At 45.1% G+C, this 25,235-nt stretch overlaps 1 protein-coding gene across 2 annotated transcripts; it reads right to left on the bottom strand.

Moving 5' to 3' along the window:
- Nucleotides 1–1,874: 1,874 nt before the first annotated feature.
- Nucleotides 1,875–25,169, bottom strand: THAP9 (THAP domain containing 9). 2 transcript variants are annotated; one of them, XM_030216321.1, is made up of 10 exons: nucleotides 25,115–25,169; nucleotides 20,776–20,862; nucleotides 20,110–20,317; nucleotides 18,722–18,859; nucleotides 16,857–17,064; nucleotides 10,849–11,002; nucleotides 8,599–9,376; nucleotides 6,853–7,019; nucleotides 5,373–5,515; nucleotides 1,875–4,089 (listed from the first exon to the last, which is right to left on the bottom strand). In XM_030216321.1, the coding sequence occupies exons 2-10, from the start codon at nucleotides 20,853–20,855 to the stop codon at nucleotides 3,353–3,355; spliced, it is 2,613 nt and encodes an 870-aa protein (XP_030072181.1). In that variant the 5' UTR covers nucleotides 20,856–20,862; nucleotides 25,115–25,169; the 3' UTR covers nucleotides 1,875–3,352. The 2 variants fall into 2 exon arrangements, with proteins under 2 accessions (XP_030072181.1, XP_030072182.1); XM_030216322.1 differs by lacking the exon at nucleotides 25,115–25,169 and adding an exon at nucleotides 24,995–25,067.
- Between the last annotated feature and the right edge of the window lie 66 nt (nucleotides 25,170–25,235).

Genomic DNA, 25,235 nt, shown 5'->3' with positions numbered 1-25,235 from the left:
GGGCTTTGAGCAAGGCTTTGAAGATGGGCAGGGAGGGGGCCTGGCGTATGGGCTCAGGGAGTTTATTCCATGCATAGGGTGAGGTGAGGCAGAAAGGGCGGAGAAGGGTACCGAAAGGAGGGATTTGTCTTGAGAGCGGAGGTTACGGGTAGGAACATAAGGGGAGATGAGGGTAGAGAGGTAAGGAGGGGCTGCAGATCGAGTGCATTTGTAGGTTAGTAGGAGAAGCTTGAACTGTATGTGGTACCTGATCGGAAGCCAGTGAAGTGACTTGAGGAGAGGGGTGATGTGAGTGTATCGGTCCAGGCGGAAGATAAGACGTGCTGTAGTCATTCCTTGTTGGTTCCTAGTAATAAGAGGCAACATTCCCCACCCTACCTGGATAACAGATGGGGATAGACTTGTCCTATAGAAACACGTCCAAACCTTTTTTTTTTTTTTTTTTTAAAGCCTGCTGTACTACTGGCCTCCCCAGCTTAGTTGGGCAATAACTGAAAAAAATGCTTTCTTAAAGTTGTTTTACATCTGCTACTAGAGTCAATTATGGACTAATAATGTTGGCTGCTACAAGGACCATCCTGCATTACTGATCAAAGTATAAATGAGAGACAGATTTTTTTAAATTATTAAACCGGGCAGATCTAACTGAAATCAAGTTTGAGTTTACAAAATAACTTTTTAACCCTGCAGCTACCCCCAGATCCTGATCAGGCCATCTAACCGCCGTGTGCTCAGACAGGCATGTGCACCCTTCACAGTTCAGGTACTGTAGTCATGTACAGGCAGAGCTGTGAAGTCAGAGCACAACAGAGACAGGTACAAAAGTCACCCACATCCATAGTCTCTCCTGGAATGGACGGGGTGGGAGCGCTAGGACACAATTCCAACTCAGGATGCTTCTGTGTACAGGGAAAGCATTATAATATATATCTCGTTGGGAATGACGGCTGCATCAGTAACTCAACAAGCACTACTGCGTCATGGACAGTGATAAGTGTCGGCCACAAAAGCAAGACGGCAGCTGTATAGGAATTTGTTTTCGAAAGCTAGTATTCCACTGTAGCTGTACAAATGCAGAGTAATCAAGCTGTTCGCAAAGCAGCAGGCCTTTCCGTTTTTAGGAGAGTTGCAAAAAAAAAAATCTTTTAATGTTTCAGTAAACACAGACTTCATCTGTTGTACATAGTGTCAGTGGAAGGATCCATCTCAGCCAGTTTGTTTCTCAGATGAAGATAAAACAGTTCTGAAACATGGCTCTTGTGTAGTAGTTTTGCTTACATGATATACTTTTAATCTGTAGCTGTATTAAATGATGAATCAGCACCTGAGAGAGCAGAATGCCTGTTCTTTCTTTGGCAACACCCAGGGGCGTAGCCAGACCTCAGCGGGAGGGGGGTCCAGAGCCCGAGGTAGGGGGGCACAGTTTAGCCTGCCAACCCCCCCTCCCCGTCGCCAGGTACCTTTGCTGGCGGGGGTCCGCAACCCCCGCCAGCCGAAGTCTTCTTCAGCGCCAGTCGACTCCAGCACCTTCGCTGATGATCCGTTTCTAACTCCTGACGTCCTGCGTGCACATCCTGTATGTAGCCCTGTGTAGGATGTGCACGCAGGACGTCAGGAGTCAGAAACAGATCATCAGCAAAGGCACCGGAGTCGACCGGTGCTGAAGAAGACTTCAGCTGGCGGGGATTGGGGACCCCCGCCAGCAAAGGTACCTGGCAGCAGGAGGGGGGATCTAAAGTGGCAGGGGAGGGTCGGCAGCTGGGGGGGGGGGGGGGGGGGGGGGGGTCAAAGTAGAGGGGGCCAGGGCTTAATCTGTGGGGGTCCATGGCCCTACCTAGCTACGCCCCTGGTAACACCTAAACAACAATGTGTTCAAAAATGTTTAACAGTAATGCTTTATTAAAGCAAAAAGGAAAAAAAAAATCACTCCTTTTTCTTTCTCTGATCTCCCTACAGTCTGAATTAGGACTCGGTTTCAAAATCTAGCCTGTGCTTCTCTTGGTTTGGATTCGCTTGAAGGTTTAGGGCTGGATTTAGTAAACGGCACCCACAGACGCCATGCGCCAAACCAGTAAAGGTAACTTAGTGCTAAGCAACCGTTATAGACTAGCACTTGGCATGGATTCTTGCGCCCAACTTTGAGCGCAAGGACTTACGACCGCTGAAACCTGATATACATGCTGATGTGCAACCACCAGCAGATGGGAACCTATTCTAGAACACTGCGCCTAACTTTTGGCAACGCCCCTGACCAACACAAGTCCTTCCTCTGGTCACGACTCTAGTAGCACAAAGTGTTATAGAACAGTGTCTAGGCAGATCCGGGCATGTCCTAATTAGTGCTAACATCAAGAACTGTTAATGGCTCATGACTTAGCCTGCGTGCAGATTTGGGATCTGTGCCCAAATAAAATCTGGGTGGATGGCATTAATTGGGCTAAAATTTAAAAGGTGTGACCTTTCAGGTTCAGCTTATCACTAGCCCTAGGAACACCTCCAATCACGTCAGCTAAACTTATGGCCAGGTCTACCCTGTGCACTTTTGCAAGAGGCCTTTTCTGGACATGATGTACAAAATAGCTTCTTAAAATTAGCCTATGAAGAGGAGGAGGAATAGGGGAGACGATGGAGACGTTCAAATACCTGAAAAGATATAAATTGTACACAAGGGGCAGGTACGCTATGGCACATGGGCTGAAAGTCATGAAAGAAAGTAAGTAAGTACCTAAGTACCTAAGCACAAAAGGACAGTGGATGCCTGGAGCAGCTTCCCAGTAACCACAGAGAAGTCCAAACTGGAAGGGGTGGTGGGGGGGGGGGGGGGGGGGACGCCAGAGCTGTGGTTTCCTGGTGATCTTCATCTGATAATAGAATATACAAGCTAAGTGAACCACAGTCAGGCAATGTAACTTTGCATACAGAATATACTCTACAAAGGTGCAACTATTATAAAAAAATAAAAAGCTGTGCAAAAAAAGCTCTAAACTAGCTTCTGCGTCACTGTAACAAACGAGGACTTGCCACAGACCCGGTTTAGAAGCCAGCCCACCTCAGCCTCATGAAGAATATCTTGAATTGCTGCTAACCCAGCTGCACACAATCCCAAGATTGCTCTTCATCACTTTGGTAAAAGTGCGATAGTGCAAGGATCAGGCGCAAGAGTCAGAGAAGCTCAAAACCTTTTGGTACCTGCCAAGCAGAATCAGGGGAACAGGTACAAAGGAAATTAGATCCAACAGTCCGCAGCTCATGATTACAAAGCTTGCTGTACACACAACCGCTTCATGTGTTCTTCAGCACATTTGCAATGATTCCCCCCCCCCCTCCGAGTTTCACTCACTGCCCACTTTGATCAAAAATTGGATTCGGTTAGTATTTGCTTCAGATGGGCTTTGTGCTGCTGTTGTCTTATCAGTTTCTCCAGATAACAGCACCGAAGCTCGTAGTAGGATGACGACAACAGGCGCAGCAGCTGGTAATGGTGGTTGTCAATACCCGACTCTGTACGCAGAATGTGTTCGTGCAGGTGAAAAATGTCTCTGTTGGCAATGTCCAGAAGGACTTGATGCTGTAACTGCAGCCAACTGGTGCTACGCTTTGCCATGGGCTTGTAAATTTTTATCATGTGACGGAGTGCCCGCTCCGCAGCCAGCACCGTCCTAATGGCTCCTTCTGAGGGCACTAACAGCCCATAGTTGTGCTTAAGTCGCAGCAGGTGGTAGCCACTTCTGAAGTTCAGGGGCACAGCCTCCGTCACCAAAGCCTGCCTGCACTCATCGCAGGCGAGCTGACCGAGGGCCTTCTGCACGACCCAGCCCGTAACATACGCGGCCGGATTCTGCAGCAGCAGGTTTAAAGTGTCTGATGAGTAGTCGTGCCCCTCCACCGCTAAATTATTGCCCTGAAACAGAGAAGGAAAGAGTTGTGCACTGTTAGCTGGAACAGTGTAATCTTCCAGTGTGTAAACAAAACCTGTTTTATTCTCTGAAGGGCAGTTCCTTAGTTGTCCTGCCTGTACTCCGCAGCGTGAGAGTAATCTTCTGACAGCAGACTTAAAGAACAACGCGGTCGGTTTCTTATTCCTCCCACCTGCATGAAACATTAAAAAGGTCATTAGTATGGCTCAAAAACGTATGGCTGAAAAGTCAGAGGTTCTAGTGTACCAAGGGCAGAGTGGTGGGGGCGCTCCGCCCCAGGTGCAGGCAGCAAGGGGGTGAACGGGGCAGAGAACCGGCAGAACCGACACCCATGCGACTGCTCCGTGCACCCCCCAGGTGGTGAGGATGATGCTCTTGGGGGGGGGGGGGGGGGAGGAGGTGGGTGATACACTAAGGGGAGTGATATGCCGGGGGGAGGGGTCATAGAAGCGACCTGCTCCAGGTGGCCGCCAACCTAGGTACGCCAATGGTCAGAGGGGCAGTGGATAGCATTTATCCTGCTACCTAGTGGCACCATCCGGAAAGGCTGTCCTAAGAGCTACCCTGATAGCGTCACTATCCGGTTAGTGTTGCAGCTCGTCACTTTATCCAGACAGTCGGCAGCAGCCTCTCTCTGGCTACCTACCACTGCAGATCTGGACTTCTGTGCACATGGTGGCCAAGGTTTATCCCCCCCCCCCCCTCCCACAAAAACCGCGGGTTCAATCTAAGAGGAGACTGTATAAGATTGACTACTGTTATAAAAAGGATAAGGGGTTACATAGTTGAATGCAAGGATATTACATTTAGTTTACACAATTAACCATTTAAACTGTGGCCAACTTGGGGGTGAGCATGACAGTCTCACAGCCAGCCACATGGAAGGACTGAAGGGAGCCGCAATAGGACTCGTACATACCTGGTTGGCCACCAAATAAACTTATTTATTTGCCATTAAGCAGACTAACTGGTAAGACTATTTCCCAGGGAACATTTTATATTCTTAACTAGAAGAAGGAAACTCAGAAGAAACATGCAAAATATTCAGTTATTACCATCTACTGAAGGTAGACTAAGAGGGTGAAGGAGAGAGATGAACAGAGACTGAGTAGGAGTCTTTGCTGATCCACTAAGCAGTGAGCAAATGGGTGAGTTGAGAGGTCCTGGTGAACCATGAGCTATCGAATTATCACCCATTATAGGCCCTAGCTTTGTTAACCATATTGGTTTTATGTTACTTACTGAACACTGGCTAAAAAACATACATCCATTTACATCTGTTAACTGCATCTTAAAAACAAGTTCTTACATATTTATAAGGTAGGGTGTAATGCTAATGAAGTTTCCAGTAAAATGACATCCTTGATATAGAACAATTCAAGAGACACAGAGACATCCAGATAACAGACCTTAGAGTGTCATTCAAAGGCAAAATAAAACACCCAGAGGCTTCACCTGCTCTTCTGATGCTCTCACAGAAGAGTCGGATGTGATCCTGGCTGAATCTGTGCATCAGCACGTATTCCTGATCCAGCAGCAGGCTCGGGAGGAGGGAGGCCATGGATGTAATATTCACAAGAGAGCCAATCATGCAGCTTCTAGAAAGAATTGAAAGCGATTTACTGATGTAGTTGAGGAATAAATCCCGCAAGAGAGGACATATGCTGGCAATTAATGCTTATCCTGATGAGTTTCCACAATCAGGAATAACATTTGCTATGACAGTTGCTGAAACAAGGGATCACTCCTATCCCTTTTGGGCTTACGAGACCCTTCGGATGGGGTAAGAGGTGCCTGGCAGGGTGGAGCAGGCCAGAGAGGTCGTACTTAGAAGGAAAACAGAATGATGGGGGGAAAAAGAAAGAGCAAAACACTATTTTAACCTAATACCTTTCAGTTCTTATCACAAGACGAACTTTTCCTTCCTATAACCTAATCCATTCTGTCTCCTCTTCCTCAACTATGTATTTCTCCTCTCCGGAACTGGTAATCACCACTTACAGTACTATGTAAGCCACATTGAGCCTGCAAACAGGTGGGAAAATGTGGGATACAGGTGTTATAAATATAAATAAATAAATCAATTTTATTCACTTTTCTTTGATTCTGTTTTTCAAACCGAATGAAAGTGGACAAGTTTCACCCTAATTCCAGCCCCAAGAACGCTTCTGCCAACCATAAAAACTAGCCCCCTCCTTCTATAACATTAGTCTCTAAACTTAAGCACCATTTGCTCAGTAAAATTATAAGAGTCGATATTCAAAGAGATTTAAGCGGGCAGTAACGGCTCCTGCCTGCTTAAAATGTGCTCAGTGGACCAGCCATCCATATCCAGCAGTACATAACATGGCAGTGCCACCGAATACTGGTATTAAATGGCCAACATGTTCACTGAGGACTGAGGCGTCATATCAACTCTCAATTCTACCTTTGACAAAGTTTGCCTTTCCTATCGTGGAATCCATAAAATGAAGCAAACTGCCTATTACACCGAGGCACATTACGGATACTGACGCTTTTAAAATCTTGGTTGTTTGGGCATATGAGGTTAGTGATCATCTTATGACAGGCTGTGAAAGATGGGAATATATCAGAGTTTGTGTTGTGTTCATATTTTTAAATTGTTTTTGTGTTTGGTTTTTTTAAATGTTTTTACTACTTTGCATTTTTCTGTGTATGTGACTTATAATCCACCTAGTTTTTAGGTGGAATAGAAATATTAAATAAACAGATTTATGGCTAGTGCAGAATATACTTTTTCTTTTTTTAAATAAATAAAAGAAGACTGAGAAAATTAGCATCTTGGAGCAGTTGGAGGTGGAATTGAAGAGGAGACAGAAGACAAAACATCTTTCGGCAGCCTAAGAACTCAGACATCAGCCATCCTGCATTAATGAATATTTAAGCACCGAGGAAGAGACACAATTTTCTTTACCCTGAACTTTCATATAAGGGCTGGTTGTCAGCAGTGGTCAGAGTTACGAGATATCCCTTCGTCTCCTGCAGGACTCTGAGTTTATCTGGTAAGTTCTCGCTGCTGATTCGCTCGCCCTGCATGCGAGGACTCCTGCTGCTCATCATGTCAAATAATCTATTGAGAATCTGTAACAAAGCACAAGCGGAGACAGGATGAGCGATAAGGTTAGACATAAAACATGAGCAAACTCTCACCTTGTTCACTTTTCTTCATCGCTAATGGAAGAGACTTGCACAGCAATAGGAGATAAAAACCCCAAGGTGTGCAGTAGAGCACTAGGGGCTGGTCTTTCTGTTCTCTATATTCCCCACCACCCCCACCCCGCCTCCAGGAAGGCAGCAGGAATGGCACCCAATGGTGCATCAGTTTTCTAGGCTTCTGCGACTGCTCCCACATGCACTGCTCCTGTAGCCAATATGAAAGGAGAATACAATATTCTCTTGTGCTAGGCCCAGCTGAAAGAGTAACTTCCTTCCACCAAACCAGCCTGGCAGACAGCAGAATGTGGCCAATGGTTCATATAAGTTACTCGACTGGACAGAAGGGAGAGAAGGCAGGAGAAGCAGGAGAAAGGCACCAAATCTCTAGCCTGCTATTTTACTAGCCAGGCTGAGGAGAGAAGTGGAAGGCATAGGTGCCTACAAGCTGAGAAAGACTGGGACTTGTGAGGAAGAAGTGGTAGTGAGTGTGAACTCAAATGAGTAGGGTAAAAAAACGACTTAGAGTTTGCAGCAGGGAGGGGGGGTCAGGGGCTAGAGGGCCTGACTTGAGTTTTGGGACAGCAGAAACTTAGATGGGGACACAATGGAGACTTAAGAAAGTGGAAACCATAATGATGATTTGTAGAGCCTGGTGCTCACGCTTTCAGGTCTAGCCACAGAAACCTGGGTCACCTCAGGACATAGAGAACAGGTGGCTGATGACACCAGTAGGTCCTGGGCAACACAGTCAGTAACTGCTGTCACAAGTGAGACCAACGTCATGAGCTGTCAGAAACTACTGTCAGCGCAGCCCTATTGTGGGAGAAGGAGAAGATGGAAGGGAAAGAGACCATTTGGAAACGGGGAAGGAGAAAGGTTCCTCTAAAGGAATAGAAGGGAGGAGAATATGTGGAAAGAGAGAAGAGAATAAGGGAAAAATCATAAAAATAAAAGGAAAAGCATCAAAAACAGTAAGACAAATAGAATAATAAAAAAGACCAAGAAAACAAAAATCCCTTGGCACCTAAGTTTTCGACATATTTCCCCCCTCCCCACCTACTGAGTAGCGTAGAGTGACCCATCCTATGAGCCAATGTACAATGTGCTGCTTCCCTAGCAAGTACAGTAACATCACATTAATGGACACTCAGAGGCCCGTTATGAGGGACAAGGCCAGAACTGGAAGACCTTTAGTAACCATGGTGTAAAGGCAAAATTACTTAATGTCCATCCTGGAGTGTCTTACTGCAGCTGTAAAATGATGCCTGGGATAAAAAGAAAAGATTTTTCACTTTTAAAATAACTTCAGCTTGGACAGTAGAAAGATGATCAGTTAAGTGATGCTGAAGCGGACTTACTATCCAGCACGCTTCAAGCCGTCATTAACGCGCCTCTGTCTGTTCCAGAAATCCCAGGCATGGCTTTTCTCAACCGGGCCTAACTGCATCAACATTTCTAAAACCCTCGTCGACAAGCTCAGATCTGGAAGATGCACAATACCAACCTGTATAAAAGAAACCGTTCCCATACAGTCCGTGAAGTGCTCTGATCCGTGCAGCAGCCAGAGGGCTTTGGCGATAGAAGGGCTGAGCGCTTGCACAGCCAGCGCCACTGTCTTGATCTGAGAGAGACTAGGAACCAAATTCATGGCAGCCAGCAAGCTGATGTCTTTCTGCAGATTGCAGTGCTCGATATACTGCCACTTGATCTGTCCGTAATGGCTTTTTATGGTAGTACAGGCCTCCAACATATCACATGCCAACTCCAGCTCATGGCCCGCATCAAAGATGACATAACACTTTTGTTTACTACCAGGTAAAGAGAAATAAGTCTTCAGCTGCGTGGGTTTAGTAAAATCACAACCAAGTAAGGTACACATCTGCTTGTTCAGCTCATTTCCCTCCAGAACCATGGCCACCACCTCAAAGCCACCGTCGCAGACTTCTCGCAAGGTGTGTAGCACAAGCTGCTTCAGTGCTTCCGCAGTTAAACCATTTATTAGGAAGTAGGCAATAGGTGTTTTCCAGTGACTTACAACGCCAACGAGCAGCAGCAGCAAGGCTTCAGTGGCGACCTCTTGAGTCCCGGCGCCTTTGCCCAAGTCAATGAACCCAACCATCTCTGTGCGTGCCGCATCAAATGACACGCAAGGCCGCAGAGCGACGGTGTCCAGTAGCAGACAGACTCGCGTGTACTTTTCAGGTTTCTCTTCCTTCCTCTGCATTAGAGCCTGCAGCACGGCACAGTTGATCCCTGGGCCATCGTCCTCAGTCTTTAGCCACCTTTGAAAAACAAAAGCAGTTTCCCTTAGAACTACATTTATCTACAGAACCAAAAGCATTCTGCCATATGCCTCAAACTGGATGGTAGTTTGCCATGACAGTGATGGCAGAAACTCAACAGTTCTGAAACAGCATTTCAGATCTATTTACTTGCAGAGTAAAATTTTGGTCTCTTCATTAATGATTCTCAGTGGAAAAATCCACAGAAAACCAGCTAAAGCTGTGTGACAGAATGTCTTCATGATTTGTACAGTGAAATGTGGTATTTTGGTCATCTCCTGGATTATCTGGTATACACTGTAAATGTTCAGGAATAAAGAGCTAGATATAAGAGTTGGGGATTAAACTGCTTTCTTGGTGTCTGATCTAAGGGAATTGTTTTGAACAAGTCTACATGATTCTAGAGCAGCGGCTCCCAAACTGATCAATGACCCCTTTTTAGCCTTGCATGAAAAGAGCAGGAATACAGTTTGCTCTCTATTGCTGTCCCTCCAGTGTGCCTGTCACTAGCAGCTAAGGGACCAGGTAATTGCTACTTCTTTCCCACAATCACTGTCACCAGCCTGGACCTTGTCGATTCCCCTCTAGAATCTGCTTTCCTTCATCTTGTTAATGAACACCTCCTTCAGCTAGGGCCTGCTCTCCTTCACCTCATCATTGTTCCCCCTCACCAACTGGGGCCTACTCTCCCTCATCCTGTTGCCAACTGCTGTTATCAGACATGAGATGCTCTCTCTCACCATACTGCCGATTGCCACCACCTGCTTAGGCCTGGTCTTTTCTCCTTCACCATCACAAATCGCTACAGCTATCAACTGAGCAAGAGGAGGTGAACTGAAGATTGTTCTTCTCCCATCAGGCAGATAGATGGTTTAGAAAAAAAAAGACTAGCAGGAGAGGGATTAAAGACAGGGGATGATGCTGGAAGGTAGGAAGGGGACGAGAAGGACAAGACGCAACTAGACGGAGAAGGTATTAGTATTGGAGGGGAGGAGTTAGCTATTATTAAAATGGACTTGGGGAAAATCCACTGCTTATTTCTAGGATAAGCAGCATAAAATGTATTGTACTGTTTTGGGATCTTGCCAGGTACTTGTGACCTGGATTGGCCAGTGTTAGAGACAGGATACTGGGCTTGACTGACCTTTGGTCTGTCCCAGTATGGCAATACTTATGTACTTAAGTTGTTTAAAAAGTCTCAATTAAAAACAACCCCAAAACACATCTTTAATTTTCTGAACTTGAAACTTCATAGAAAGGGAGGACTCCCCTTTTTTTCTGCTATTGCCTGACAATGACATAACTTACAACCCGATGCTCTCCTCCAGATGCTGGAGGAATTAAACATGTGTTTTGTTTGTTGATTATTTTGTGGATGTTTTTATTGTAATCCGCCCTGGATAGCGGCAGACTAGAGATATAATAAATCTATATTACTTCTTTTGTACAATGAAGATAGTTATAAAGCTTACTGTCTAAGTCCCTGAGGGCTTGGAAGTGGCAGCTTTAACTCGTCCTTCAGATAGTCGTACGCCTTTGGTCCGTATAAATGTAGTGTCAATGCAAAGTACTGCTGTTGCAGAGAGTATTTGGATTCAGGCTTTCTGAAGAGATCCAGAGGAATATCTGAAAAGAACCAGCAGATCAGGTAATAAAACACTGTACCATATAAACTATTGTGCAAGATCATAACTGCATAATTTGCCATCACAGTGCAAAAAAAAAAAACCCCAATAAAAACCAAACCCAAAAAGAGTACCCTCCCCCACCCCCCAGGACTACCTTACAATCTCTAGTGGTCTAGTCAGAGCTGGAATGATACCCCAGTTGCAGCAGGCATTTTGCGAGCACTGCTGGAATAGTAATCCCGACCCAACTACAGCCCTAGACCACCAGGGATTATAAACTAGGCCCAGGGTGGCCTACAGGTTGGGGAAAAGGCATTCAAGGGGGGCCTGGGAGGGGGAGACAAACGCAACAAAGAACAAATTTTCGGCTTCCACTGAAAACACATGGCCATTTTTGGATGAAACTGAAAACATGCTCGAAAATTAAAATAACCTTTCTGCTGAAACCAAAACTGGGCAGAAAATGGATTTGGGGCTGGTTTCAGTGCCATAACTGAAACCAAAATTTGGTCAGCCTCTAAACTTTACCTTCTAAAATACTGCATTATTTCCACCCTTGTCATCAACTTCTTTAGCAGGCCAAACGAAGCAAGTTACAATCAAAGTAGGAGATAGTCACTGCCTGACTCACCAAGTTAAGAAATTCTTTTAATACTCCTTTTTACTGGGACCTCGATTACACCAATTAAGGTATTTTCTTACAAGGCGGCTCTCAAGTCCAGCACCTGATATCTGTATTTCAAAAATGACAACTGTGGCAGATTAGAGCAATTTTTTTCATTGGATGATTTACAAAAATTAATCCATACATGTATTTTTCACAACTGGACTGTTATAAGATGGGCCTTAGACCAAGTTATCATACAGAGACTGTAATAACTACCCTTATATCAGCGTTCAGGAAGAATGTCAATTTAGACAGAAATGTTATTCTATTGCAGTTTGATATGTTTATTTCTTTATCAATGTATTTATACCCCACATTATCCCCACAAACATGGAGGCTCAATGTGGCTTACAAAACCAGAGAGAGAGAGAGAGGGATCTCTGGGTGATATCAGAGACAAATTAGAAATGAAGAGTAAAAGTGCATGAAAGAAACACTTTACATAGAACGGTACAAAAGAATGGGTCCAACCAGAATCCACGTTTGCATGCTTGCAGGGGTTATAGTCCTACATAGAAAATGTTTTTGCAAACAGATGCGTTTTAGTGCCTTGCGAAAGAGAAGGTAGTCACTCAGACTGGTTACTGCTCTTGGAAGTGCATTCCAGTTTTGCGCACTGATGAATGGAAAGCTTGACGCCTGAATAGAGCCATGCTTACATCCTTTCCAGCTTGGGTAATGCATGGTGAGATATAATCGTGATGTCAGGTCAACATTTCTGGCTGGCAAGTCGATCAAGGTCAGCATGTAATTCGGTACAACCCCATTGATGATTTTGTGTACCATGGTGCAAACCTTGAATACAATTCGCTCCTTGACTGGAAGCCAGTGAAGTTTAGCAAGAAGAGGCGTTGCGCTATCGAACCGGGCTTTATTGAAGATAAGTCTTGCCGCTTATCTTATGTTGAGCGCTTTTGATGTTGTGGACCATGAAATATTACTGAAACTTCTAGATTTTGGGGGGGGGGGATCAGTGGGATGGTACTTAACTTGTTCCAGGGTGTTTTAAAAAGTTGATCTTAATCAGGTGAAAATGGGGGGGGGAGAGGTAATTTTCTTCAGTCTGGACCCCAGAATGTCATGTTCCTCAGGGCCCATCACTATCACCTATACTATTTAATATCATGATGGCACTACAAGGGAACAAACTGGTGACTGTGGGATTACACCCTTGCATTTATGCGGATGATGTTATAATTTTAATCCGTTTTGCTAATAATCGGTGAGATTTTGTCTGAAATTTAAAAAAAAAGGACTTCCAGGAGATGCTCAGCCCACCGAACAGGCCTGAATTACGTAACCAGCACAAAAGGCTAAGGCAGACAGCTCAAAGGAGCACTTCAGCACAGCCTCCAACCGACGGTCCTGAGGATCCTTAAGGGCCACCCCACCCTCAACAGAGATTGCCGTCTTCTTGGTAACCGCAGTTACCAGCGCGTCCAAATTAGGGACCCAAAAGGACTCCAGATCCGCCAGAGGGAGCCGATAAAGGCAAGCCATGGCCCGACCAATTCGTAAAGGAAAATCTGGGACCTGCCACTCCACCTCAACCTGCTCCTTCAAATCCTCATGATAGGAAAAGTCTGGGGCGGCTGGCGGACCCCCTTTTCTTGTCACCGGAGGAGGGTCCTCTTACAGCTTCAGAGCCTGGAGGACCTGAGACAACTAGGTTGGTAACTCTTGGTGTCTAAAAATGCGCACCACCGAAGGGTCATCCCCCGGAGGAACCTGACAAGGCTCATCCAGGGACCCTGCGTCCCTGGGCTCCCCACTGTGCCTCCACTTCAAGTGGAGGCTCCGACCTGAGGGAAAGAACTTCCTCAAGGTCCTCCACCATGGTCATACGAGGCTTCTTGGCACCAAGGGCCCCTACCGAAGCTCCCATCAGGCCCTCCTGCGCCAGCGGCCCCCAGGTCAGGCAATAAGCCTGATGTAACAAAAGAACAAATTCAGGTGAAAAATGAGAAGAGACCACGGAGACATCATGCCTAGTAAGCACCAGCAGCCCTTCTCCCAAGTCTAAGCTTGGAGTACTTGGAGTCAACATGGCGGACGTTCCTGCCAAAGCTGCATCAAGCACACCATGCACTAGAGGAGCAGGCTCCCCAGAAACAACCTTCTTATTCTGGAAGGATGCCTTTGCAGCACTCTGCCAGCGACAACCCCAATTCCGGCTCCGTGACACGCTCTGGCTTCGCCTCCTCACACACACAGCAGAGGCCACTCTGCACCAAGACCACGTAGCACACCTTCTCCAACTGTGCCGCTATGCAGTGAGCCGCCCTCAAAGTGTCCAGCCACCAGCCTCCCTCCCACTAAAAATCTTCCCTGGCCACCAAACAAGGCCTGCAGCTGCAACCAGCACTGTGTCCACGGCTGTCTGCCTTCTTTGTTTTTTGGGTTTTCTCACTTTTTTTTTTTTTTTTTTTTTTAAATCGGTGTTCCGATTTCCTCCCCCCTCCCCCAGCAGTACCACCTTAAGGAACTTCTCCCAGGCAAGCAGGGTAGAAGGCCAAGGCACACTGTGCAGAAGAAGGGCAGGGGAGCAAAAGGGAGGGTGGGGGGGGAGGGACCCAGAGACTGGAATGTACACCCCCAAGGTGCAGCTGCCCTCTCCTGAAGAATTATATAATTGCTCTTCTCCAAGTCTAAGAGTTTTTGCTTTTTTGTTTTTTTTTAAGTAGAAGCAAGAGCCAGAACTTCCTAGGACCCTGTGAAGGAGGCCCAGACCAAAAAGCTAACATGGGGCCAAAACCGGCACACCCACTAAAGCGGAGCAGAGTTGAGCAGATTCATCTATCTCTGCTGGGAGACTGAGAAATACTGAGGTCAGGGATGCAGTCCCTTATACAGGTGACTACTCAATAGTTCTCAGTCCCCTCTGCTGGTAGGAGTCCATATTACCCACTCATCAGGAATGGTCTGGAGCAGACGATAAGTAATGTGGGATACATACATGGATACATCAAACATATAAAAGGCGAGTGTCGTACTCACTCGCAAATGCGCAGTAGAGACTTTCCTCTCTGCCCCACCCCTGCATCAATATGTGATGAGGGGGGCGGGACAGAGCGGGAAGTCTCTACTGCGCATGCCGCAGACGTACTCGCAACCTCTCCCCGCTCCCCCCACCCGGAGTCGCCGCCACCGCCGCCCCTCCACCTGGCCTGAACACTGTCTTTCTTATTGAACTTACATCGCACCACGCAGACGCAGCAGGCACATCAGCAAAGCTGCCGTCGGGACGGCCTTCCTTCTTTGCCTGTGTCCCGCCCTCGCCGCGTTACGTCACACGAGGGCGGGACACAGGCAGAGAAGGAAGCCTGTCCCGATGGCAGCTTTGCTGATGTGCCTGCTGCGTCTGCGTGGTGCGATGTAAGTTCAATAACAGACAGTGCTCGGGCCGGGGGGGGGGGGCCGAGCAGCGGCGACCTCGGTGGGGGGGCCTCGGAACCCTCCCCATTCCAAAACTAGCCCGTTTACATGGGCTCAACGGCTAGTATATACATAAATGTAGGAGGTAAATCCCCCCCTCCAATAATATAACCGGTGTATCACAGACAAACTTATTTCATCCTGCTGTTCTGGCTTATGATATCATCTGACTGCATTGTGCTCTGTGCCTGAAAAGTCTTGTGATTACCTTGCATCTAAGGACTCCTGGCCACGACCCTGACCCTGACAGTGACACATCTGGCTCAGTCTGGAGGTATGCAGATTTCTTGGGCAAGGACAATTGTTTATGCAGCCCTGAGAATTTGTGGGGTGGGGGGGAGGGGATATCCAAGAAGACAGACATTCTTTTATAGGGCAATGGACAAAATCACTTGTATCGTGAATTGAAGGCTACTTCAGATAAGAGATTGTATATAAGATGCACCTTTAAAAAGGTACAGGAGCTCATGGAAAACCTCAACATCAGTGTCACAATGACCAGGACAGGCATAACAGATTTCCGCTTGTGCAGCCTTGGTTTTGGGAACAGAAGATTATCACTGCCTTACACCTGAGGCACCAGTTGTTATTGTGTGGCGATGACTTGTCTTTCTGAGGTGGCATATGTTAAGGTCTAGGATCACAAACAACTGGGCTTTTCAAATGCTTTTTGCCTGTAAAGGTTGTTATTTCATCTGACTACATTTCATCACCATCCTATACGTTTGTATTAGGGACTTTTATATCTGCCCTTAAAAAAATATATATCTTTCCCGTTGTTTACACTTGGTTCCTGCACTTTAGCTTTATAAATAAATCCTTTTCCATTTGTTCCTTGTGGCTTATCAGTGAATAAGAGGGAATTCTGAATTTTGGTATCTTTGTGTTAGATGTGTTTCCACTAGATTTAATGCCATTATTTACAGGAGAATAATCAAACACCCCCCCCCCCCCCCCCAGTAGGGGGCATATCATAGCTTCTCCCTCACAGAAGCCACAGTCAGTATGATAACTGGATAAGTTAAGCCAGTTTAAAAAGAAATCCCTGCATATCAGTCTCAATATCACCTCTATTTGAATACCAGAGCTGGTCACTGTTCTATCTAGCTATTTTGCATCGGCCATTATCAGAATACCAGTACCGTTTTCGCATCCTGTTCAAACTTCTTCTAACCTATAAATGTACTCACTCTGCTGCTCCCCAGTATCTCTCCACACTCGTCCTTCCCTACACCCCTTCCCGTGCACTCCGTTCCATGGATAAATCCTTCTTATCTGTTCCCTTCTCCACTACCGCCAACTCCAGACTTCGCTCCTTCTGTCTCGCTGCACCCTACGCCTAGAATAGACTTCCTGAGCCCCTACGTCTTGCCCCATCCTTGACCATTTTTAAATCTAGATTGAAAGCCCACCTCTTTAACATTGCTTTTGACTTGTAACCATTTGCCCCCACCTACCCTCCTCTCCTCTTTCCTCTACACATTAATTGATTTTCTTGCTTTATTTTTTGTCTATTAGATTGTAAGCTCTTTGAGCAGGGACTGTCTTTCTTCTATGTTTGTGCAGCGCTGCGTATGCTTTGTAGCGCTATAGAAATGCTAAATAGTAGTAGTAGTACTGAGTTTTTGTAGCTGCAGTGGCCAGTGTAAAAAGCCAGAATGTCTTGGGTGGATATTGACCTAAATATGCCTGCTCTTTCCCCCTCCCCCTGCCCAATAACTGCAGTTCTTAGAAGCGCCTGTCTCCCTACCTCTATAGGGCTGAAGTTTGTCCTGCAGCTCCAGGCTTAAAAGGCTTCTCTGGGTCAGTTCCTTGATGACACTAGGGCAGGTCTTCCCCCGGCGCTTCTCTCGGTCCTTTGCATTTTTTAATTCTTTCTCCTTTTGGGCTCTTGCTTCCTCCGACGCCTGCAGCTTTCTTTTCAGAGTCTCTAGATTAGGAGTGGAGTAAAGATGATCCTAGAAAAGTTAATAAATAATGTGAATTATTGATGCTTATAGATAATAAAAAAGCGAGTCAACCCCATTTCCTCCAGCCCTTCTGCGTTAAGAACACAACAGTTGCCTCAGTAAGACTGTTTTGATAACTCCCAATTAAGGAAAAACCCTTTGTATACAAACGTCTACATGTTACAAGTGGAAAGGGGCAGAGGAAAACCACAAGGATTCATTTGTCCAAAGAGGTTAGATTCAGGGAGCTGTTGCATTGTTAATTAATGTTCTCGGCCTCTCTTCCTCCTCTCCCAACTGTCACGGCCCTTCAGAACTGGCAACAACCAAAAAACCAAAGATTCTTTTCCAACATTCAGCATGCAATGACTAGCATCAAAATAGGGGTTAGACAAAATCATCACAAGCTGAATACCAGTCAGGGATATCACCCAGAGCTCAGTGTATCACCTAAATGATGACAGGGCAAGCGCAGAGAGACTAGGAGTGGCCTAATGTTTGCAGCGTTGGACTGGGAATGAGGGAAACCAGGGTTCAAATCACTTAACTTTCCATCGCTTGAAGTCCTGAAGACGTGCTTTGAGAGGACTTCCAGAGGGGAAGAAAACTTCACTGGTATTTTACCTGCTGGGAAACTGCATTTAAAATTGGGAAAAGGTAAACTTGAGTTAAATAGGTAATCTGAGTGTCTTTTTAAAGTTAAAGTTACTCTGCTTATTGAGCAATGGCAGTTTATGGAACAGTTTATCATTTAAGTCTCTAAAACTGCTCATGTATGAAACTCAAGAGTTTATCATAGCATCAGTGTACAGCAATTTTATGAAGGACTATTATAATAAATAAGGGCAATTCTTTGGGTTTTTCTTTCAGAAATGCACTGTGCGCAAAAAGATTGAGCATGTGATGGTTTAGACTCAATGGTGGGTTTTATCCCATGGAAAGTCCTTTTAACCTTTTATGTGAAGAACATTTATTTCCGATGCCTTTCATTACAGCTTTTACATTTGTTATTTATAAGGACCGTTATATAATCTCTCTGTTTTTGGATTGGTTATTAAAACTGTGAGATGGGGGGGGGGTGGAGTTCCCCTCTTTTTTTTTTTTATTTAGAAAATAACTATTTTCCATGTAGGTCCTGTGCTCACTTCTGCCCATCCAAAGTCAAAGGTTTTCCACTGCGAAATCAGACACCACACTGCATTACTAGGGAGTCTGAAGGAAAGACATCCTCACGGTGTGCCCTTCATGTAATGCTCTTTGTATTGAAGAAAGTGGAGTGGGGTTGAGGGTATAAAGCTACAGTCTATGTCTGAAGGAAATTTCCACAGATAACTGGAAAGGTCAGAAAAACTTGGATTTTTCACACTGCCAACGTTGTGGCCATCATCAACCACTCAAGTCTTAACCGGATATATACTGCCTACCAGGACCAGATCTATATCCAACACACCCCAAAGTGCAGGAATCTTCCAATGCTCTCTCCCTCTACCAGCAGGAGGGGAACAGCACTGAGTGGACCCTTGGCATGCTGCTCGTTGCAGATGCTCCTTGGCACGAGTCCATGACTAGTGGAAAATCCACCATACAGATCTTTCATCCTTATCCAGTGAAGGATGCTTATGTAACAGTAAACCCCTTCTAATTAGGCCATGCAAATGAGATTTACCTGCAGCTGTGCCTGAACGTCACTGGCAGATCTGGTGGTAAGTGGCATTTCTGGTTCCAAGGATTCCTCCCCTTTAATAGATATGGGGCCAGCTGCTGGGGCATGTCTTTTTAACCCTCTCCGGCCAACCTTTTTAACCTGAAATTGTGAAAAATTAGGTATTAATATCCCCATTGTCATTTAGCTGCTCATTTTTTGTTCCACGGTACCATGGGAACATTACAGAGGCAGCACCCACAGCCCTTCAGATCTCGTAGGGAGTTGAAGCATGTGCTTCTTGGTCAGGGATAGTCATTGCAAGCCAAGACACAGTGGGTGGGTGAATTACTGCAGAGGAAAATTCCTTGGTGACCTGCAAATGTGCAGGACGTCAGACTCACAGAAACAGAAGCCTGCGCGGCCGCGTTGCTGATCTGCAAGGGCAGGCTTCTGTTTCTGTGAGTCTGACATCCTCCACGTACTTGTACGTGCAGGACATCAGACTCACAGAAACAGAAGCCTGCGCGGCCGCTTTGCTGATCTGCAAGGGCCGACTTCTACATGGAATGTTGCTAGTGGAATAGCAACATTCCATGTAGAATCTCAAACAGTAGCAACAGAATCTCAAATAGTAGCAACATTCCATGTAGAATCTCAAATAGTGATCTATCTCCACCTGCGGTAGATGGACACAACCCACTAGTTTCTGGATTCATGTTCTGCTGATGCAAAGGAAATATAATTACCCTTGGACATCTTGTGAGCCAGTCAGTCCCCTATTTGCCCTATTCTATAATTTGGGGGCTCGTCCGGGATATTGTCCCCTACAACTCAAAAGAAAATATTTACAGAGGTATATTTTGGGCAGAATTAGGTAACAGCACACATGCACTGCCTTCTCAAACATATAGGCACTATTCACCAGCCAGAATTTGCCCATGTATTAAAACCTAAAAGGTGCAAAGCCCATGGGCAGTTTCACACAAGGGCAAATTTCAGAGAGTAAAGAGTACATGTACACTTTCCCTAAGGGAATTTGAAGGTGAGGATCTTGCACATGGGCAAGCTCTTTAGAAAGTTGTATTTGGGGGGTGGGGGAAGTAGTAACAGGTATGGCAATAGGATTTGTTACACATATAGAAAGAAGACACCAAATCTAAATGAAAAACACACACACATTTGAATGAGGGTTTGTCTTTTGGGTTTTTTTTTTTATAAGCACAAGCTCCACACACACACACATTTATTGCCACATGTGATGATATCACAACAATCTTTACAGAGCGGACAACAGGAACCAAGGCAGATTTAGTTATCATTGAAATTACAGCCTCTCTCATGCGGCAAACAGAGGCTGGCCTGAACGCATCAGTACACAAGACGTACAAGTTTCTAATTGTCATGCCAACCTGGGGGTGCTCTGGGAAATTGAAGATGCTTGGAATGACATCATCTCGTAACCTTTTGGTCTGTCCTGTGGTGTCAAAGCACTTCTCTTCGAAATGCAGACTACAAAGCCGCTGGTACCGTGAGGGCATCCATAGCTCACCAGTGCTGGTTGCTCTTTCTACAGCAATCCGCCACTTTTCAAGTAAAGCAGGATTAGACTTTGGAAACCTACAATACAAAACGTGAATTAACACACACCCCCGTCTTCTATCGGTCCTATGAGAATGAATTCAGAATAAACAGGATCCAAAAAGTGAGGCGAGGACCCAGCAGCAAGTATAAAATAGGGAAAGAAAGAGCCCTCTTCTCTTAGGCTGTCTTTTGGCCACAATCTGCCTCCGAACATGTGCATAGTTTCCCTATTCTAAGTACTTTTTCTAGTCTCTAGTTTAAAGCACACATTATCTTGCCCTTAGAAGAAACACCTTTGCTCACTGGATCGATACTTGTGTGCTGTGGTGTTTTATTATTTAAACATTCTTATAAGCCACATTATCTACCAATCTAGGTGGCACACAATAACTTTCCTTTTGTTATCTGAGCCTATTTTGGGCTTGTTCAGAAGAACTGTCCAAAGCCCAGGTGATCCATTCTGCCCTCACTCTGCAGGCCGTGGTTCTTATCACCTGTGGAAGGTTATCCCCTTCTCTCGTGCTTCCAGGGTGTATCTTGACTTGCAGCCATAAGCAGCACAAGACACGGGCATCTCGAGTCTGTACAAGAAACATAAAAGGAGTGGCAATCATCAAGTATATGTTCAGTTTCTCACTTCTCCCCATCCCCTGCGTTACCTACTTTTCATCATTTACCCAACTACAAATAGTAGAGTTGCACGGGGACAGAAATTTCATTTATGTAACAGTGGAAGGGAAATCGAGACGAGTGAAAACCCCCCGAGGGGAGGTGTGGTCAGCATTGAAAGCTCTGGGGTGCACTGGAATTATTATATATATTATCTACTATAATAAAACTCACCCTCAACATTCTGAGGACACTGACGTCAGTGAAGCCAAGCCCTGACTTCCTTCAAAAAGGTTCGAAGGTTCGTGGTGGTGAAGCCACCAAAATCGCTCCGGGCCCCACCCTCACCTCAAACGTCATGACGTTGGGGGCGGAGCAATGGCAGAACAACGAAGGGGTTGGCCAGGGAGGGGGGGGGTGTTGGCGACGAAAACCTTGCTAGCGCCCGTTTCATTTGCTCTGAAACGGGCCTCTTTTACTAGTTTATATATATTATACCTAACCCGTCCCCACCCATCCCCTGTACTAAAATAACCCAATTTAACAGTAGCCCACGTTGATAACTTCCCCTCTCAATGCTTAATGGAGATCACCATATCCATTAATTTTTTTAGTGCTATTATAATTGCTAAGCTAGCTTAGCAACACAAGTAAAGGATAGGTAAGCTGGTCTGGAACTACCTTTCCACAAGAACCCTGCAGGACCTGTGTCCATCCCCAAGGGAACCCCTCAAAACCTGTGCCCATCCCCGCGGAGTCCCATGGACCTGGAGGGGATCCCTGGGGGATTCCCACTAATCCCATTCCCGTGCAACTCTATAATGACTAGCAGAAACAGGATATCAGTGGCGCAGTACAGGCCTAGTTCAGATCCTATCACACTGGCAACAGCCCACACAGTTCCACAGTGTCTCATTACCACTGTGGGGGTTGAACTGTAGGGTGAGGTAACTGGAAGAGTTAACATTTTTTTCTGGAAAATAAACGTTAGAAAATACAACACTTAAGAGTTACTGACAAAAGATAGTTTAGCAGATTCCACTTTATATTGCGAAAAGAAGGCCAGTATGTACAAACAGAAGCCTTTAGATAAGAGAAGTTAAGGAAGGTCTGAAACTGACCAGTGTTTATGACAGATGTCTTCTTTTAGAAAAGTAAACCAGACTCTGTGTTTAACTAAACAGAACAGGTTATAAATGTCAGTCTATTATTAGATGTAGTTGAGAAATATGATATAATAGTTTTTTTCCATTGTACTATGCCCTTATACTTTACAGTTTTAGCATATATAATATTTAAAAAAATGCCCCCCCACATAACTTGGTCGGACCATGGAGAGATACACAGGCATTACAGTATTTTTGGTCTTATTCACCATCCCTTTTCCTAATAATTCCTAGCATCCTATTTGCTTTTTTGGCTGCCACCACACACTAAGCAGAAATTTTCAGCATATTATATACAATACCACCTGGATCTTTTCTTTTTTTTTTTAGTGCTGACCCCCAAGGTGGATCCCAGCATCAGCTAACTATGATTCGGATTGTTCTTTCCTTGCATTTGTCCACATTAAATTTCATCTGCCATTTAGATTCCCAGTCTTCCAATTTTCTAAGGTCTTCCTGCAATATTTCACAGTCCGCACATTTGTATCATCTGCAAATGTGATCACCTCACGCGTCGTTCTGATTTTCATATAAATTTATAAATATGTTAAATAGCAAAGGTCCCAGCACAGATCCCTACACACTCCACTGTTCACCCTCCTTTGAGAGAAATGACCATTTAACCCTACTCTCTGTTTTCTGTCCAATAACCAATTCCTAATCCACACCAGAACCTTGCCTCCTATCCCATGACTCTAATTTGCTCAGGAGTCTCTCATGAGGAACTTTACCAAAAGATTTCTGAGATACACTACATCTTGCAGCTCTAATAAAAGACCAGTTTTACTGATGTCTTGTAATACAATGTATTTTAGTTCTACTTTCCACAGTACCACAAAGATCAATACTGTTGCCTATTTTCTCCAGTATCTGCCAATAACTGAGGTAAATTGGTCAACAGATACTCAGTTCTACATCTACCCAGATGACATGCAGCTACTCATACCCACTGAGCCAGACTTAACTACAGCCTTGAATAACCTAACAGGAATTCAAGAATGTGCTATAAAACAACTTTGCCTGAAAGCAAGTAAAATAGATCTCTTGTGGGTCCTTAAAACACAGGAGAGGCGTATTTTCAGAGAAATTATAGACTTACAAAGTTACATGGAGGAGCATTTTCGATATGACCTCTAGTTCCAACTTTGGACGTTTTTGCTAAAATGTCCAAAATTCAAGTGGGGGATACAGTCACTTTCAAAACAGAAAAAAAAAGACTTCTTTTTTTTTTTTTTTTCCCAAAATGGCTATTTGCTAGATGTTTTTGTGCTCTGTGCATTTATCTTTTTGGTCTATTAAAAAAAAAAAGTCCAAGTGAAAAACGCATAAAGTCAAGCCAACAATCTTAGTAGATTGGCCACACAGACATCCTAGGAGAATGATGGGGCATCCTAGGGGGCACTGAAGTGGACTTCAAATAAATGCTCCCAGATACACATCTCACTGTTGCTCCCTTGTCTCCTGAGACCTCCAAAACCCACTCAAAACCCAACTGTACAACACTACAATAGGCCTTATGGGTGAAGGGGGCACCTATATGTGGGCACAGTGGGTTTCTTGTGAGTTTTGGAGCGCTCAGTTTTCACATGTTTAACAGGTAGGGGGAGATATGGGCCTGCACCCACCACTAGACTAGTCCAGGGACCTGCACGCTGCTCTAATGGACCCGAGTATAACATCTGAGGCTGGCTGGCATAAAGGCTGATACGTAATATTTTTAATCACATTTTGGGGAGGGGAGTAAGGGGGTTAGTGACCACTGGGGGAGTAAGGGAAGGTGATCCCTGAATTCCCTCTGGTGGTCATCTGGTCATTTAGGGCACTTTTTGCGGCTTCTTCATTAATATAACAGGTCTAAACCAAAACGTCCAACTTAAATCCCTGGATGTTTTTTGTTGTTCCGTTATGGCTAAAAAACATCCAAGTGTTAGGAACGCTCAGATCCCACCCTTAACACACCCCCTTGTGATCTGAATGCACTTCTGATGGACTTCATAGAAAAATGTCTAAAAAGTAGTTTTGAAAATACCAATTTGGATGCTAGTGGTTTCTGAGACTTGGCAGACTGGACGGACCAATTGGCTCTTCTCTGCCATCATGTCCTGTCTGTCCTAACCCTTATCCCTCACTTGTCCTGTCTGTCTGCCCTAATTAGATTGTAAGCTCTATCGAGCAGGGACTGTCTCTCCACGTTCTAGTGTAAAGCACTGCGTACGTCCACTAGCGCTATAGAAATGATAAGTAGTAGTAGTAGTAATGTTTCTATGTTTCTCTGTTTGGGGCTCGTCTCCAGCAGTGCTCCTGAGTCGGCAGCCTCTCCCCACTCTTACCATTCCATCTCCTTCTGCATGTCTACAGCGTTTTCCTTCTCTTTCTCCTTGCTCTACGCCTCCCCCTTGTCCAACCTATCCTTACTGCTCTGCTGTCTGTTCTCCTTGTCCGTCTTGTCCTCTAGATTGTAAGCTCCTTTGAGCAGGGACCGTCATTCTTTGTTTATTGTACAGCGCTGCGTAACCTTAGTAGCGCTGTATAAATGTTAAATATTATTATTATTGTTACATTTGTATCTCACATTATCCCATCTTTTTGCAGGCTAAGTAGTAGTAGTAGTCGTTGTAGGAAAACGTCTAAAAACTGGTTTTGCAAATAGATTTGGACTTTTTCTGACAAAAACGTCCAAATGCAGATTTATGCCACTTTTTGGATGTTTTTCCCTTTTGCAAATGAGCCCCAGGGTGCATTAAAGATGCCTTAAAAGTATATTGTGTTGACATATAGCATACCATAATGTACACTGTTATTGAAACATTTTTTTTTTTTGCTACTATGTTTGGATTGCTGTACTCTGTCTTAAGTAAGATTTTTTTTCAAAGAGATGGCAATAAAAGAACCCTATTTGTATGAGCTGCAGTCAGCTGCTGTCCCACGTTGTACTTACTCTCAGCAACAAGAGGATTTCACTTTCACAAGACATCGAGCCTGGATTCTTAAAGGAAAGCTGAACTTACAAGAGAAGGACCAGATGAGAAAGTGAAAAACAAACCTGTTCGGTACTTACCTACCTTTCAGTCTGATGCGCGACCTAGAAACACTTAACCAACCACAAGATGGCGGCCAGGCCAACGAGGCCCTGCGGGGCTTCAATGCCAGAAGTAAAGATGGCGCCGCGACGTGGCTTT

This window comes from Microcaecilia unicolor, chromosome 10 (genome assembly GCF_901765095.1).
Source record: "Microcaecilia unicolor chromosome 10, aMicUni1.1, whole genome shotgun sequence".
NCBI classification, from domain to species: domain Eukaryota; kingdom Metazoa; phylum Chordata; class Amphibia; order Gymnophiona; family Siphonopidae; genus Microcaecilia; species Microcaecilia unicolor.
This window is presented reverse-complemented; position numbering and strand designations above follow the sequence as displayed.